Genomic DNA, 17,641 nt, shown 5'->3' with positions numbered 1-17,641 from the left:
AACACCCTGGGATCCATAGGAGAGGTTCCCATGTTGTGGGTCATCACCCAGACAGGAGACTGTCTCTTCATCCACCTATAGGAGACTGTAGGTGGGACAGGAGCAATTTTATGGCTATAGCTTATCTCGGTCCTGAATTCAGCAAGCTTTAAGTCCGCTTGCCCAGCTCTGTGAGAGAGGTCAGAATCCGGTCCTGGAAATATTGGAACAAAAATAAGCAGCACCCATGGTCAATAAAAAGGGCTTATGTGCCAATTGCTGGGATGGAAAATTCAAGAGCAGGAGCAAATAATGAAACAATCTATATTCATGCAGCCACCTTTCCAGCCTACTGCTGTAAGTACGGGCTTACACCTAACCGGGAGATGTGAATCCTGCTGAAAGCTCCAGAGTATCACACTGGAAAACAAATGTTGATTTTGAACAAATTATCTGTTCTTTGCTAAATCATTTTCTTTTGTTATTAGTCTCCAAATTGGTTCTGCTCTGGAAGACAGAATTAGGTTTAAAAGCAGAGTGTCTCTTAAACACTTGCTTCAAATGAAAGTATTCAGTAAACATTACTCAAACCCCCTAGAGCATAAACTCCTCAACTGCTTTCTCTGGCTTAGCATAGATTTTTCAGCTCCTGGTTTAAAGACAGGTGTCTCAGGGATTCATTCAGGATATCAGAAAATAATCAAATTAAATCCCTTACAATCGTATGACCCTCAAATGCCAAGGAAAAATGTTATTAAGACCTTTCTGTCCTCATTTACAGTAGCAGAAATTGGGACAACAGTCCCATGCAAACAGGTAGAGTTACACCAATATCGAACATGTAGGAGAGAGAAAAGTAAGACTCCAAACCCACGGCACAAGTACAAAACCATGTGGGCTGCAAGCCCAAGTTTCTCATCATTGGAAGAGCTGCACTTTGCTGTTATAGTATTTGCACTCATTTCCATAGTTTTGAGGTTCTTAAAAAAACCCCTGGGCTTCAAAATGATATTTTTAACATTAAAGGAATGGGGTTTGGTTAATTCAGCATGTCAGCAAGATTGCAGCTGTCTGAGCTAGTGATTTAGGATGACGGAGTGGCGGTCAGCTCAGCTAACTTTAAAAAAACACGTGGTGCTGCGGGGAGCGGGGTGGGTTACGGAGCAGCAGCAAAGCCCCAGCGTTGGGTGCTTGTCCCACCTTACGCCGTGGACTTTTGGGAGGGTCCTCTGTGCCTCCATGAGGCAAGAAGCTTTGCAGGGATTAGGATGTGTCTAATTGCATGGGTTTTCATCACTGTTTGTAAGATGCTGTTATCCTGCCTGTAGGTTTTCATTGGGTGGAGGAGGGAGAACAACTCGGTCACTTTGTTAGATAGGAAGACAGAAGAAAACTTTGGGACAATGTTATCTGGTAGACTCCCAGGTACCTGGTAGCTTGTTCAAAGCTTGAATTTAACTTGGTTTGGTGTTACGGGGACCTGTCTGCACAGGGGAAGGTACGCAAGGAGAAGGTCCCTCTTGATCCCCCCCCCACCGTGGGAAGACATTCACTGATTTCCCAGCTCTCCGCCCTTTCCAGCAAAGCACTGGCGTGGGACTGGGAGGCTGCTCAGGTACAGGGGCAGGAGTTGAGAGCTGCTGCTGCTGCAAATGAGTGCATTTGCACTCTGGTGTCTGAACACTGTTTTGTACTTACAAGATTTATTTCTCAGTGGGCAGAAGAGCTACAAGATTAACAGATGAACAAATATACTGAGACAGCCAAGACATCAAAGAAATTGAAGAGTCACTAAGATGCTGGAGAGCTGAAGAGTCACCTGGCCATGGTTCTTAGGAATTATTTTATCCTGAGATTAGCTCAGCTGTCTTGGGGTTTGGACACATCCTCTGGTGAATTTAGCCACAGTGACTTAAGACATAACTGGCCTCAGCTCTCTGCTTCTCCTCTGGAGGATCCTGGCTCTTGACTGGAGGCGGCAGGAAGGTATATGTGCCTGCATCCCAGCCACTGCAGCTCAGATCCTGGGGGCTTAGTGCAAGCAGACTGTCCTTCATTTTTCGGGGTAGATACCAGCTTGTGAGCTGCACTACCAAGGATGAGAGCGTACTGTAACCCTGGGCAGAAATCTCCAGGGAGAATGCGGGGCACACAGCGTGTTAAGCCACCGTAATGAAAACCACCAGAGCGCATGTGCCAGAGCCCTAGAGCTGTGTGCTATGGTTATTTTTACCATAAAGAAATTCTAAAAGATATTGGAAAGGCAGTTATTGCGATTGGAAGGTCAGAGGAAATCATATGCCAGGTAGCACTTTTAATGTCAATCATTCTTTGCAAGCTTTTTCTCCTCCATGCAATCTGCAATTCAATCAGGGAGGAAAAAAGTGAGTAGCACTAGTCTTAACCTTAGGTTCCTCGTACAGGAACCAGCCAAGGGGTGATACCAGTGGAGGGATCAGAAGAAGGTTCATGTAAGATGTAGCTTCCCTGCAGAGAGCAAACAAAAAGCAGCTCAGAAAGATTGTGCAGAGGCTGCTAACCATGAGACCGTGCTCATTCCTTGGGCTGTGTATGCCTCAGTTCTTCCCTGAAATGTAGATTTAGTTGAGTCAGCTAGGAAATTATGGATGAGTTCGGGGTCTTGAGGGAAAGGTATTCGAAAAGCAGCGATATGAAGACACCAACAAGAGGGAAGGTCGTAACTTGAAAAGTGCCACACAGAGGGAACCTTGCCTTTGCTTTATTGAACTGTTGGCTGCAATAAATACAGCTGAATTCCCTCAGTCTCCTGTAATGTTGTCTCAGTACCAGCAGGAGTCCATTTAAGAACACACTTACTTGCACAAATGATTACATATGGAGAGCAGAGAAACAGCTGAAGTGCCACTGCAGTAATGCAAGCAAATCCTAAAAGCTGCCCAAGTAAGCTTGGTGGTTGTGTGCTGCCCTGTGCTTCGGTTTTCTTAGTGCTGCCTGCCCAAAGCAGTCTAAGCAGAGGGCTTTCTGTTCCAGTCCGCCTGCCTGCTTCACCTGGGGAGATCATAGTCTCCATTTTGTGACGGTACAGTAAATAAACGGTGATAAAATCAACTAAGAGGATATTCCCAAAGAGGGAGAATTGCGGTTTATTATCATTTCCAATACAGAAAGCAATAAGAGCCTGTATTATAAAGAAGAGAAGAGACAAGTATAATACAAGAACTGTGAATGGATAATCAGCAAGGAAGACTGAACCTTGCACTTCTGCATCTTACAGCATTAACCCTAATTGCCTGAACTAAAAGGTTTGGCTGTGTTAGTGCTATAACAGGGTTGTCAGATCCCTGTGTGGTGTATCCGTGGTTAGGAGGGGTTGAAGCACTGCGGAGGGGGGCACGGCTGTGAGCAGTGGGATGTGAGCATAGGACTGGAGGCCGGGAATTTGGGGGTCTTCAGCCTGGTTGTTTTCATCGGTATCCTTATGTCCCTAAACCCTTCCAGACCTCACATTATAGGGAGTCAGGAGAACTAATCTGTTCCTACTTGCAAAGGGGTTTGAGGAAGAAAAGTGCTTGCACTCTCTGTGTAGGTATACCGCTTTGCTAATATCCCCCATTAGCACTGATTAGGTAGAAATCTGAACTTGCATATGAGCAAGCTGACCATGGGGGAAACTTTATTGCACCTTGCATCTTGACCCAGCGCAGCAAAGTTGATACGAAGTCTTAGCGGATTGGATTTGTGATGTGTTTCACCACGTTGTGCATGAATTCTTCCCACTGACCAAACCAGGCGTGGATCTGAACATCAGTAGGTCCTAAGGTGCCGTGCAGTGGGCGGTCAGGCTGTGCAAGACGACAGCCTGAGACCGAGCGTGAATATTCAAGGCACCGTGCTCTGTAACTCCCCTTTCTGTTACAGACTGGAGTCGCCTACGCGCGCGCTGGTGATGGAGGCTCCAAAAGGCATCGAGATCAACGCCGAGGCCGGCAGCTTGAAAGCCACGTGCAGGACAGAGCTCAGGCTGGAGTCCAAAGACGGAGAGGTAAGCGAAGGACGTCAAGCGCGGCAGCAAAAGCAAACCAAGCCACAGATCTCCTGCAGATTTGTAACCTTCTGAGTCACCGAGATGCTGCATTTGAAAGACTGGTGTGAAAGCACTGGTGCAGCAGGCCTTCCTAGCTTAGTTTCTGCTAGCAGTGATTGAACATATCATATGCAAACGAGACTCACTCTGTGGCAAAGGCTGGCTGATTCATTATTTTTAAAGTGCTTGGATAATAGCATCTGTTGTTCAAGCAGATTTATGTGGCTGTAAAATACACAGTGCTCCTAAATTCTTTGTTTCCTTGTCACTTTAAAACAAGATTTACTTGGCCAACATAATTAAATCTTTTATCATACATTTTACTATAAGAAGAGCTTAATTCATTGGCATTGATCTGAAAAGCTTTTGTAGCTGATGTTTTCATTTTGGAAAGAAAGGGAACATTAGAAGACACAGGTTGTTGCCCTGGGGAAACTTCCAAAGGGGGAGAGAGAATAACTACAACTGGTAACACAGAACAGAAGTAAAATAGGTGTTGAGTTAAGCCCCTTCTGGTGTCTCCAAAATACATGGGCACGTGGTCCTCATCCCCTCCTCCTGGCACAATGATGGAAGACGCCGAAGGACGTGGCTGAGGAGCTCCTGCTGGGGAACCCACCGAGAGCCTTGGCAGGAGGAGCTTCACATTGAACGCAAACCTCCCAGCAACAGGGCCCAAACATTAGCCAATGTTTTCCTGTCTTAGTGTCAGGTGTAATAAATAGAATGGGATTTTTATTGCAATTCCTGTTATTTCTAAACATTTGCATTTTAAGACATTCCGAACCCAGACCACAGGTGTTAACAAAAAACTCTCAAAAATACAAAAAAAAACCTACCTAAAGTACTACAATATAAATCCAAGGCATTTTACTACTGCAAGCAGTTGCCTTAATGTGTTTAACACTGAGTTGCTTTTAAAATGCATATATTGACCTGTCTCTGGAGAACAGATGGTTGGATACTAAAACTGGAGGCTCTTACTGTAATTGCAAGATAAGAGCAAATACTGTCAGTCACCCTGTAATACTCTGGTGTGCAGGTTATCTTACTGTGCTCTTCTCAGTGATGTTAGAGCACTCCCCTGTAGCTGCCATGTGTCTAAGAGCTGCCACATGTTCACTTTTATGTTCTGTTTTATAAGGAGAAATTCAGGTCTGTCACAGCATTTAAGTTATTTTTAATATACATCAAAGTGTTACACATATACATAAAATATACATAAAAGTCAGTGCTGTGAGCCTGCAAGCATAACTGGCAATGGGATCCAGAAGTGCCAGAAGTCCCAGTGGAGGAGCGGAGTCGTTGTGTGGACGTGAACCATACACGCTCCCCACCTAGCAGTGGGGTGCCTCTGGTTGGGTTAACCCGAACACCGAGGTGCCCTAGGAAGCTGTGAGCCAAGAAGACACGGTGGGTAGATTAGCAGAAACAAACTGGAGGTCTTGGGTGGCTCATGGTAAAGGCAGATAATATGCTCACCCAGATTTGTATCTGACCTTCCCATCCTAGTACCTACCCAGTTTGTGTATCAGCTGAGTTGTCCGAAGGAAGCTTCTTTAAACGCGAGATCAAAAATAACAGCTCTCCACTAATTCTCTCTCTTTTTCTCTCTTTCCCCACCTCCGACTTCAGATAACGTTGAATTCTGCAAAAATCAAACTACCTAACTTGCCTCAAGGATCTTCCTCTTCTGCAGGGTCCAGGCAAAAAATCTACGAGCTCTGTGTGTGTCCCAATGGGAGGTTATTTCTGTCTCAGGCAGGCACTAGCTCGACCTGCCAGATAAATACAAGCGTCTGCTTTTGAGAGACAATTTGCAGTGGGGCATCGCAGGCAGCACAAAAGCCAGTTCTGGTCTCACAGATTGCAGCTGCCAACTATTTTTATTAGAACACAGAAAGCCTATCAAAGACTTTTTTTGTGTGTGCGCGCGCGTGTGTGTGAATATATATATAAAAATATATATATAAAATATATATATCCTCTGTGTAAAATGATGTTTCAGTACAAGGAATCCCAGGGTGACCCTGTTACATTTGTGTAGCATTTCTTTTTTCCCACACCAAAATTTACTGGTACAATCTGCTGAATTGGATTTGATGCTCCCCTGGTCCCTTCTGTATTAATATAGTCTAATGATCACCCCTTGGTTTTGATCATGTTCTCAGATCATTGGGGTTGCTGGCTGGGCAAGACCCTGGAACCAACGTAGACCCACCAACATACAAAGGGGAGAGAAGCATCTCTGATTATTTTTGCACCATTAAATCAGTGGCATGAAAAAAAAAAAAAAAAAAAAACAAACAAAAACAACACAACAAAACAGCCAGATGTGCTGTACTGATCACCTAAGAGTGATCCAAGATACCTAAGGTTAAATTAACACTCTTTCATTTTCACCTGAAGCATAGCTCCCTAAGGGGAGAGATGGATTGCACGTGGCCAGTAGAAAAGTCCAGATCTTCTTGCTGGAATAATCGTGTATTTTTCTGAAGGGGTTTGAGACTTGCCTGTGCGTGGGCAAGGATGCCTTGTGCTATTCAGAGGTGACACATGAGCTCTAACCCTAACCTAAAGTCATCTCTGTGCTAACAAAACTGGCATTGCATTTAGTTCTTGAAAGGAAAAAAAGTTGTGAAAGTTGGCCTAAATAGAAAAATCCTGAACCTCCTTAGTTAACAGGTGTCTTGGATCTCCCTACACACTCTCCATTAGCACCTTTAACTTTGAAAAGATTTGGTGTGAAGGTGTGAAGATTTGAGATTTGGACATTGCCTATCAATACCTACAGAAAGAGAGAAAATTACCTATTCTACCCATAGAAACAGGGAAATTCACACAAATTAGGTGTGTAATGTAGATGCTATGCCAGAATTTTTGTCACCTTTCTTTTCAGGATATAGAGTCCAAGGTCACTTAGATTTGGTGGAGACTGCAAATATCAGAGATGCTGACAAAGAAACAGACCTTTTTAAGGATTTATAAAGATTGTAACAAAGCCAGATTACTGGAAAGCAAGGGGTTTAGATGCTGGTTCCTCTAGAATTTGAGCCTCAAAAACTCAGTGGTTGAATCTTCTCATGGTTGCATTTTTCCTTATTTTAAAGTCTAGAGTCATTTACGGGCAGGATAAAACATGAAATCTGATCTGGTAACGTCACATCCACTGTTCAAGTTTTTGAAAAATAACAAGAAAAGCCCAGATCATTGAATTCTGACCCATAATTGCATCCACATGCATATAAAAATCCTTGAAAAAAAAAATACCAATTACGGCAAAAGTATCCAAGTCACAGTAAATCTCACGAGGACAGCAAGGTTTCTAAGCCACTGAGATAGTTTTGAAAATATTGCCTCATGTGCAAATATGACAGATCTGCACCCATCCCTAGTGATATCTAAGCAAGGCTGGTATTCTTCAAGCAATCTTCAAGATAAAATGTAGCTGACAGAAGTCTTTACAAATAATTTAGCCCATTCCTTTTTTACAGATTTCCACATATTTTCTTGTGGTCTGGAGAGTACCAGGGTTTGATTTTTTTATTATTTTTTTAAATGAACAGTTCTGGCTTAATCCAAAACTGACTGGACTCAAAGGAAAGATTTCTACGGAGTTTAGATTAGATGTGTTGCTGCCTAACAAAGCAGCACTTCCATAAAATTTATTCCTGAAAGAGGATTGAATGATCTATTTTTATTTCAGTAATGCTTTCCGATTAATTAACGAATTCACACTATTTGTTAGTGAATGATTCCTGTAATTATTATGTCTTGCGTCAATATTTGAATGCAAAGGGTCACCCAGGATAACAATTGTATTGGGACACAGGACTATACCATCTCTGTTCAAAGAGGGGAATTGTGCCTATGCCTTAAGTCAATGCACTCAGCAAGGAGAAGCACATCATATTTATCTTGTTATTAAAACTAGTTTATTTGGGGGGAGGGACAGGAGGGTGTCTTGGGAACTGGTTGTGCAAATTAAAACAGATATTAATGAAATGCATTAAGACTGTAGGGGCACCTAGAGTGATACAGACTTTTTTTTTACCATTTTAAATATAGCAAAATACTGTGTATGTTACCTCTGGGACCACAACTGAAGTCCCATTCATAGTCCTACATTTACTGTAGAATTTTTTTTTCCCTGTTTCATTTAATACCGATCACAAACCTTATAGCAAGCACGGCCCAGCTCATAAACAAATCCCATCTGAGCAGTTGTGAAGACACGTGCTGCAGGAGGAGTACCCTGTACAGAAAACGAGTCGCATTAACTTTTCCGTCCCTGAGAGTATTTATGTTGGTGAGAAAAGCAAGGACTGACCCAGCGGGGATGCTGCATCCATTTCCATGCTCCGCTCCCAAGAGGCCGGTGGCTCAGTCCTCATCCCAGTGCACCCTTTGGCTGCTCTGCTGAGGATTTCCGTCCCAGCAAATTAATTTTGAGTGGCCGGTCTTCTCAGCTGGGGTCTTGGATGAGGTTTTCACCTTCTCGTATCATGAAGGCCGTGAAACTGCTTAAGGACATTCAGCGATTTATTTTGGTATGAATTTCCATGGGGGAGCTGTTAGGGAACAACCTTACACATCTGTGCCATCCCTGCAGATGCTTCTCTGAGGTGAACAAAGGGTACCTGAATTATGTCTACACAAAGGAATTCTAGTTGCTTCAATGCATTTCACAATCATGTTTCCATCTTAAGCATAAAATTATATGTCGTGTTGAAAGACGAGGAATTGTTGCTAGCAAGATTGAACCCGTATAGAGACTTGTAAATCATTTGAGCCCCACTTGACTTCTAAGACAGCAGTTTAGGTGGTGCTGCCTGCACTCGTGTTGGCCGCATGATTAGTCCCCTGCTGTTCAGTGAGTGGCAAACCAGAGCAAACAGGACTGCGTGTCCGAGATCCTGGGGGGAAAAAGAGCATTTTGTTTAAAAGGCAGCATGCAAACACATCCAGCTGTCTCGTACTTTGTTGTTGGGGGCTGTTGTGGAGTGACTGACTCACCTGTTGGACGAGACAAATGCAGGAGAGTCCATTTTCCTCCTGCCTTGCCCAGAAATCCCTCACAGTTGCTGTACCTGTACGGGTTGGTTCTCCCTGAGTCCATTTAAATTAGAGCCTCCCTGGCTGGAATTTCACGCGTATGCTCTACCTGCCAATCGATAAAATGCCAAAAACGAAGAAGGGTTTGTGTATTTCTTTGTGAATCGGGCCTGCAGTTCAGTTCAATTGAGCATTTGCTATTGGGGGACGTGGCATTTATTTCAAACCAGAGTTTAGTTTTACCTCCCAACACTAAGGCAAAGCTGGGGTGGATGGGGAATTGATTTCTGCTAAGCTCAGTGGAAGAGACGCCGATGACTTCGTGGCCTGAGCTGGGACAGGAGGTGGACAGGTGGCAATTCGGGGCACCGAGGGCAGTGGAAACCCTGCCAGCCCTTGGGGTGGCTGCGGGACCGAACCCTGCCTCGGCGCTGCGTGCAGGTCTGCATTGCAGCTGCGAGCACTAAAACCCCACTGAAATGCTCATCAAGGGACTCTGATACTAATGTCAGTACACCTTAGGCAACCGTGAATGCTGCAGGATTCGTAAATGAGTTTATGTGTTGTAACTCTTAACTTTATAGGGCTTCAGGACTTTGTTAAATTTGCTTTAAATGCGACACTTCAGTAAGCAGTCAGGAAAATGACTGTCAGTGCTCACCTGTACACCAGTACCTTATCCATTTGTAGTGTATGATCCCTCTGCTGGCATAGGTGAGTTAGGGTGTTTTTTCTAAAGCAAAAAGACTTTGCGGTTAGCAAAAGCAGAGATCCTGATACTGACTATACAACTGTATCCATTCTCCAAGTTTCCTTGTGGGTTTTGGGGGCTTGGGATTTTTTTTTAGTTACACTTTTTGAAGTGTGTTACCCAGTAGTCAGTGAAATGGGTAGCTTAAGAGTACCAAGAAATGTTAACACTAAAGGAAGTCGTCAAAAGGGGAAGCCGGTAACTATGTATAAGGCCTCTCCTAGATATATGTTTTTAGAAAATTAAGCATGTGCCAGAGTGATTTGTATTTGTTTATCTCAGTCATGTGCTGTCAAACAGCTGTATTTTAAGAGGGGGGGTTTTTCTCCTTTAATCATAAACGTCACATTGCACAAACTAAAAAGTTTAAGGCATAAGCCTAAAAATACCATCTGCAATATACGGTATAGCAAAATGATGTCTAAATAAAAAAACCCTCCCTAGAAATTGCTCCAAGGTTAAAGAGAGATTCCTGTGAACTTGTGAAGATGTCGGGTTAGTTCACATCATACCTAGTTTGCAAGTGCAGATGTTCTTAAAGGAAGTTAGCTTTTGTTGTCATAAGATGCGCACACACACCCCCATATACACACACACACACACTTACGTACGCTTGTTTACAACGAAAGCCAATTTTCTTTTATCTGTTGTTATGGCTTTAAGTTTCACATTGCAAAAGAGAGTGAGACAAAGACCAAAGACTTACAGAAATTCATCCCTTCTCTGATTGCCCTCATGCCTGAAATGAGTTAACTTTAATGGTGCTTTTTTGAACTGGGCAGGAAAAATACAGGTTTATCGTAAAGCTGCATCTGAGAGAGTAAAATGGCAGGAAGACTCTCACTTCGTTAATGGGCAGAAAAGGAAATAATGTCAAAAATCTTTAAATATGTGCAGAGGGCAAGGTTACCTGAAACGTGAAATGTGAAGAAATAGCCCAGAACGCTAAAAGACATCATCCTGGGCTGAAAGTATAAATAAACTGAGTAAATGCTACAGGCTGTTCACTTACCTGCACTCGAGCATTAGCAGATCAGGAACTCCAGTAGCTGCTCAGTGAAGAAGAGTAACTGTGCCATAATGATTTCATTTTAAAAGTGCATACAGTAAAAACAAAAAAAGTTAGAGGCTGTGCTCTTTTTTCTTTTTTTTTTTATGGCTGACATTTTAAATTTTCAAATGTCATCATCCAGAATTCACCCCAGCAAGCACAGGGCACGTTCCTGCGAAGCTTTGCCAAGCACTGGATTGGTGCTTTTTGAATGTGAAAATACCAGCCTTTTTATTGCCATCGCTGTTGAGGAAGGCAATCCTGGCAACATTTCCATTTTCCCCATTTTAACCTTTTTCCTCAGTTCTGAAATTGCTGTGTAATATTTGGTTAGCTGGTGTCCTGCCACACAGGGGGCCGCATGCAGGTGGCCAGCAGCCCCAGAATCCCCATCGTGTCACTTCTCTGCTCTCACATACCCCCAAAAACCAAAACCTGCATGTAGCAGTGGCACTGAGGTGGAATTGGGGACTTTCAGGTAAATTCTGCATGGCAATGGCTGTGTTTTCACAGCTGATGTAGCCGAGTTCACAGCTGTGAGTGGAGCGCAGTTGAACGCTGATGTGGCGCTGATGAGATTATTTAAGCAAGAGTGGAGTGAATTAAGCGAGGCAGGTAGGAGGGAAAGGGAAGAAATGGCGAGTGACATCACCCTAATCACAGTAATGCAGCAAACTTCTGTGTCTGTTTACACTATTATACTTTAAATTAATAGCATCCATTTTACTAAATATGGTAGCAATTATCCTTGATCTTTCATGGTGCACAGTGGAATTACTGTCACTGAAACCACTTACAGCTTGGGCTGTTCAAGATTGCTAGGGTGTTGTTTCCGTCCACAGTAACCACACTGGCTTGGGGCTTCGATGGAAATTATAATAAATAGCTTGTATTTAGAAAGCTTTTAAGTCTGCTGTGGTTGAGAAGCCCATGGTTATGCACGTACAACCCTGAGGCTTTATCATTTCAGACTCTCTTGTCCTACCGCTTGAATTGTATTGTGCCCTTGTGAAAAGCGACACACTTTCTTTATACAGGAAAAGATGGATATTTAAAGCTGCAGGATTTTTATCCAAGGCGAAGAAGAAAATATAATCATAGGGCACCACTGAGATTTCCCATCCAAGTCACTTTAAACTAGAGGTGCGAGTCCCTTAAAAATTAATTTGCTACAAGTATAATTCCTGCAGGGAAGTTAACACTGGTGTCACTCCCAGGAAATGTCTCACCTTATTACAGCTCAAAGCCACGCGGTAGCTGGGATTTTCTGCCACCAGTTGGTAGCGATGGGCTGCCTGTTCAGAGGAAGCCAGATTTCCTTTGAGGCAACTCGTCTCCATGGACTGAGCTTTTCTTAGTTTTTAACCACTATTAAAAAATAGGAAGGATATGTCCACTGTGAAGTGATATGTAATTGTATGTTTGTCTTGCATTTAGTTGGTTGAATCTTTTTGCCAGCAAGAGAAAATATCAGAAGGAGAAATAAATGTGTGCGAAAGTGTTACATTTACATTGTGCCCTGCTACCAAATGCTTCAGATAAAAAACATGCAGCCTTAGTTAAATAGTCTTTTCTTCTGAGATTAAAAAGGACTTTTTGGAGCCTTTCATCAGGTCCTACCCAAACGGAAAGTCTCACCTTTTCTAACACATTTGCCATTATTGGAATAGCCCATTGCAAAGCATAGGTCATGTGCATCTTTGCATGTAACAGGAATTTTAAATTGCATTGTACTCTCACATTTTTGCCCCATTCAAAAGGCTTAACCGCCGATAGGAGATAAAGCATTCCGAAGCCTGCTACTGCTAAATGCATTATCACTTTCTAAAGCAATGTAGTTTCTTTGGTCTTTTAAAAACTTGCTCATAACGGAGTCCTTGAAACATCTTGAGGCAGGCTCACACTGGAGAGCAAAAGAATAATTATTTGTGGGCGGTTCTATTTTTATCAAAGGCTGGATTGTAGTTGAAAAAATGTTGCTGTTAGAGTTTCTCCCACACTTACTTAGCTGCAAACACCACCACCCCAACACTACGGCTAGATTTCTCTAGGGTAGCTGCCTTAGAGCAGGGAGTTAGCTCCTTCGCTAAACCAGAGCCTGATAATTTTGTCTTCATCTGGGTCCTCCTCGGGGCTCGTGCACTCGGTATCAGCGCTGTTATTGACAGAATGGATAATGAAACACTTCAGCAGTATTAATGATTTTACAGATGGTACGTATCTGCAGTCTGAGTGCTATAAGTAATGCTGGTAGTTGTTGGTTGCTGTTCTGACAAGCCTTTGACCACCTTGAAAGCGTTGGCAGTAACTCCATAAGGCGCAGCCCAGTAGCTCTTGAAGCCGCCTCTGCTTTGTGCCGGTAATACCTATACAGCATCCGAGGGGATGCCGCGGGGCTGGTACCCCGGTACGCTGCCTCCCCTCGGGAAGCCTGCGGGGTGGGGGAGGCTGGTGGGTGGCTTTGCCCTTTCTCGTTTATCTCCATCCCATTGCCGGGTCCCCTGCACTAGAAATAGCAGCAAGGCGTGATGTCCGCCTTGGGAGCCTGGGCTGGAGCAGTGCAACAGCACAGGGGAGTTGACTCTGTAGCTGGTGTAAATCAGGATTTGGTTCCGTTTAAGTCACTGGTAGCCTGAGGGTTTGGCCCTACGGGTTTAGCACCTTTTGTGAAATCAAAAGGAAGAGTTTGGCTGCCCTGTCTAAACTACAGCCTGGGTGCTCCTGGGGCCACCGTGGGACAGGGGACTCTCCTGCCTCCAGGGTTTCCTTATCGCATGAGCTCCAGATAAGGAGCTGCGGCAAGTCTTCCCATCGCTGCCAGCTCAAGCCGCTACCTGAAAACGGAGGCGTGTTCATCCAGCTTCATTCCTTGCCACCACCACTGACCAGGCCGGAGTTCAGCTGGTGATTTGGTGGGTAACGGGTGAAGCGGAAGGTGTCGCCGGGCAGGCACCGGGGGTCTGCCGGGGGGTCCCGCAGGTGGTAGGGCAGGGCTGCACTGTTTGCAGAGTGGCTTTCCCAGGGCAGGCGCTGCTGGGGGAATTCACTTTCTTGTCCCCTTTTGCGGGTTATCGGAGCGAGCACAGTAGATGAGCAAATCCTGCCCTTGCTCAGGAGAGTAAGGGCACGCCAGAAACCTGGTAAAGAGCAGTTCTGAGCAATTATCACATACTGTGTTTATTGAGGAAGGGCTCAGCTGACAGCATTCACACCTGGATTCCTCCCTAGGCCGGAGCTTTTCCTGAGCTGCGACCCAGATCTCGGTCAGGATCTGCACTGTGTAGTAGTTTGGGAGCAGGGAAGGGATTGACCTGCTGGATCTGACTCAGATCCCTTTGGGTTTTGGTTTGGGGTTTTTTTGCCCACCCTTTATTTGAATCGGTTTCCTTGTGCGTGAATGGCAATAGAGTTGTTGATATTAACCCAACAAACGCTCTGTGTAGGTAGACCCAACAGCAAAACAACATTCAGTGCGAGTTGAAGCTAAACCCAGTTCATCTACAGCAGCAGCATAAAAGGCGTGACCCATACGCTATAGCAGTTTTCATCTGTGATGGTAAAATACCTTGTCTGACCTCTACTATGATAACCACCAATGACCTTGGTCATGTAAACAGGACAAAATGAATTTAAAGTCTTATCACAGTTCTCATTAAGAAATTCAGATTTGTTTGGCTTTTTTCTTCTTAATTTATGTATGTGTGTGGTTGTGTGGGAAAATATAAAGCTTTTTTGTATCAAATAACATCAATCCTTGCACACTCTATGCAAAATTTTGTAAGCATTGCAATAATGCTATGAATTACACAAGGAACTATTTTAACTTTATTACACTTTCTGTATAAAAAAAAATTTGTATTTAAATGATTTCAACTGCAATCTTGTAAAATATATTAATAAAATAATGATTGTTAAGAAGGAAAGAGATGTTGAGGGTTTTTTGTTTGTTTGAGCATGGCAAACATGAATTAGAAACTTTCCTATGCCTGTAGGATATGTCTGTAGAATATGTCTGTACTTCTGTATTGCCGTAGGATATGCCAGACAAGATCACACTAGTGATCCATTTCACAGCATCAGGCCCTGGGTATATTCATGCCAAAAACTCTGTAGAGGCTGGAACGCGGATCTCGGCGGATGGCTGTCAGAAGAAAACCTGTCGCCAGCAAAACAAAAAAATCTTCCCTTTGGGGAAAGCCGAGTTACCATCTTGCTTACAGTTTTGTTGAACTTCTCACCCTTGTCCTAGCATTAGAGACTCACAGCCAAGAAATGTTGCAGGCACTGGGGTCCTGCCTGAGCACAATAAACCTCTCGAAGACGATCACTTGTGCTGCTTGTGCTCCAAACCAGCAGGAACTCGAGGTTTTCCGAAAGGGACCAGAGCCGGGTGCCTGCATTTGGGAACGAGCCCCCACTTGCACACAATGTAGGGAGCACGAGCTCAAGTCTGCCTGCAAAAGAATAATAATTTTAAAAAAAGAAGAAACAAAACAGCAATGTGGACCAACTCACAGAAAGCCTCTTGAAAACCTCTGGCTGCTTTAATGATCCATCAGTTTTATTTTAATTGGCTAACTAATCAGATGCTCACGGGTGACTCTACACATGCCAGGCAATCACTTCTGAGGGCAGTTTGCAGGAGCTAGGTTTTAAATATGAATTTGTTCGCCTTGGATTTTGTCAGTAAATGAGAGCATTGATTGAGGCTCATTATCTGAACGAATAGCAAGAATTCAATCCGGCTGAAAAGATGGGCATGCCTTCCAAGGGCACAGAGAGTTCGAGCCCAGTCCTCGCAGCTGAGACACTGCCAAAATCCAGTGTAGGGATACTTGTTTACCAGTTTGCAGGCGCTACTGTTTACCAGGCTCCAAATAAGTTCACTCAGTACTGTTCGGTGGGCACGCACTGTCTTCTTCTCGCTTGCTGGGTTTTGGACTGTTTGCACTTTTTAAAAAACAAACAAAAAAAAGACATCTTTCAGCTGAACTTCAGCTGCAGTTCTTGGCCTGAATTTGGAATTTCTAGCAAACTGACAATGAAATAATTCATGAATTAACCCCCATTAAGAAGCGTGTTGGCAGGAACTTCACAGCACCCGCAGGAGATGCAGCTCTGCGTAGCTGCATGGGCAGCACCCAGCACTGCCACGGCAGGCAGCGGCCAAATCCTTCCCCAGTACAGGCAAACTCCGCGTCAGCTGCCTGTAAATGTGTGGTGATTTAGGCAGTGAGTAGTTATGAAACTCAGCCTTAACAGCAGCGTATTTGCGGTGCCCCCATGCTAGAAATGCAAAGTGTGGTACTCAGTAGCAACAATATGTTAACCGGTTCTAAAGCCTGGGAAGCTGTAGTTAAAAACAGGATTTGTCTTTCAAAATTGACTCCTGGGAAAATTATCAAAATGTAATTTCCTCCTAGGTATCTTGCCTTCCATTTTTTAAGGAGTACTTCCCAATTTTTGCTTTCTTTCCTTTGTACCCCTATAAGTAATTCATAGTTTCATTTTTTTTTTCTTAAGTAGCAAACAGAAAAGATGAACCAAACAGAAAAAAGAATTAGAAAAGCGGAAAAGAATCATGGAGATGAAATGAGTCCATTTCATACTCTGTAAAATGATAACAACTTCAACATTTTAAAATTTTATGTGCAGCTGGGTTTTTGTATTTTTCATTTAAGTCTAGTGCAGACAAGTTGGTGCTGCTGAAGTTCAGTTGTTAAATCAGGGTGATTATTTTTATTTTTATGAACAGTGTCCAGAAATCGGTGATGAGAAGTATCTGTTTTTAACAGTTTTTCTCCAGAGCTGTGACCTTGATTCCTCTCTCCTTAAACTGAACAGAAAAATCCTCCTGAATTTAGTGATGAAGGTTCAGACCTAAATAGCTCCAGTGCCAAATGTATCCCAGAGGAAAATTATATGGCCTCATTTAATAGAGAAGAAGCAAGAAGTCTGGCCAGCAGCTAGAACTTGGCTCTTTCTCGCAGTCATTTCAGAATAAAAAGCAGACTGTAGGTAGTCTTTAAATATTTGATTCACACTATCGGACTGTTGTAATATACATTACTGATCTGATCTGCATGTTTTAAAATTGGGGTTTGTGAATAGCCTTTCATATAACAGCTCTGCTTCAGGCCATCATACAACTAGGCTTGTGTAACATCAGCTGTGGTATTTCCCCTTTCACACCTACAGGAACACTTGGGTTTTTACCATACTTCTAGGCTTTGTTTTCAGTCTCATAAGCAGCACAGCAATGCAGGCAGAAAACAAGCCCACTGCCTCCTCGCTGAGGAATGCGTGCGACCATCTGCTTTGCTCCATTCAGTGGGTGCGTGTAGGGAGGGGAGTAGCACAAAACACCTTTTTAATCTCTGAAAGAACCTCATTTGGCTTGGTTTTCTGCTCCTCCCGCTGCAGCACGCAGCTGCAGAGGCAGAGCTGGCGGCAGTCTGGGCTCCTGCCGGGGCTGGACCCCTCCTGGGGCTCCTGGTCCCACCTCCTCTGCCTCGACAGCCCGATTCCCGTGCCACTGCCTGACTCGGACTAGGAAACAGAAATATTGTAAATGACAGCATAACCCACAAGTACGCAGGGGACCTCAGTGCTGCTCCGTATGTCAGCACCTTTTTGAACAAAAAATACATCCACGTTACCTGGCCTAAACTCTGCCTACAACTTGAGTTTAGCAGCTGAGAGCTCCAAGCCAGCCGAAGGATGTTGAACATGACCGAGA

General features: G+C 43.8%; 1 protein-coding gene across 5 annotated transcripts in view; it reads left to right on the top strand.

The window, feature by feature from the left end:
- The window catches only part of SGCD (sarcoglycan delta), a 370,190-nt gene that overhangs the window by 334,302 nt on the left and 18,247 nt on the right, over nucleotides 1–17,641 (top strand). For 3 of the 5 annotated variants that reach the window (XM_049829655.1, XM_049829656.1, XM_049829654.1), the window contains 2 exons: nucleotides 3,880–4,003; nucleotides 5,681–15,155. In XM_049829655.1, coding sequence (XP_049685612.1) covers nucleotides 3,880–4,003; nucleotides 5,681–5,854 — 298 coding nt within the window. In that variant the 3' untranslated portion in view covers nucleotides 5,855–15,155. Of the gene's footprint in view, nucleotides 1–3,879; nucleotides 4,004–5,680; nucleotides 15,156–17,641 lie in introns of those variants that run through there. The other 2 variants (XM_049829657.1, XM_049829658.1) reach the window with 1 other exon arrangement.

This window comes from Accipiter gentilis, chromosome 26 (genome assembly GCF_929443795.1).
Source record: "Accipiter gentilis chromosome 26, bAccGen1.1, whole genome shotgun sequence".
NCBI lineage: Eukaryota > Metazoa > Chordata > Aves > Accipitriformes > Accipitridae > Astur > Astur gentilis.
Note: the sequence above shows the minus strand (reverse complement) of the source record. Positions and strands in the feature narration are given on the sequence as shown.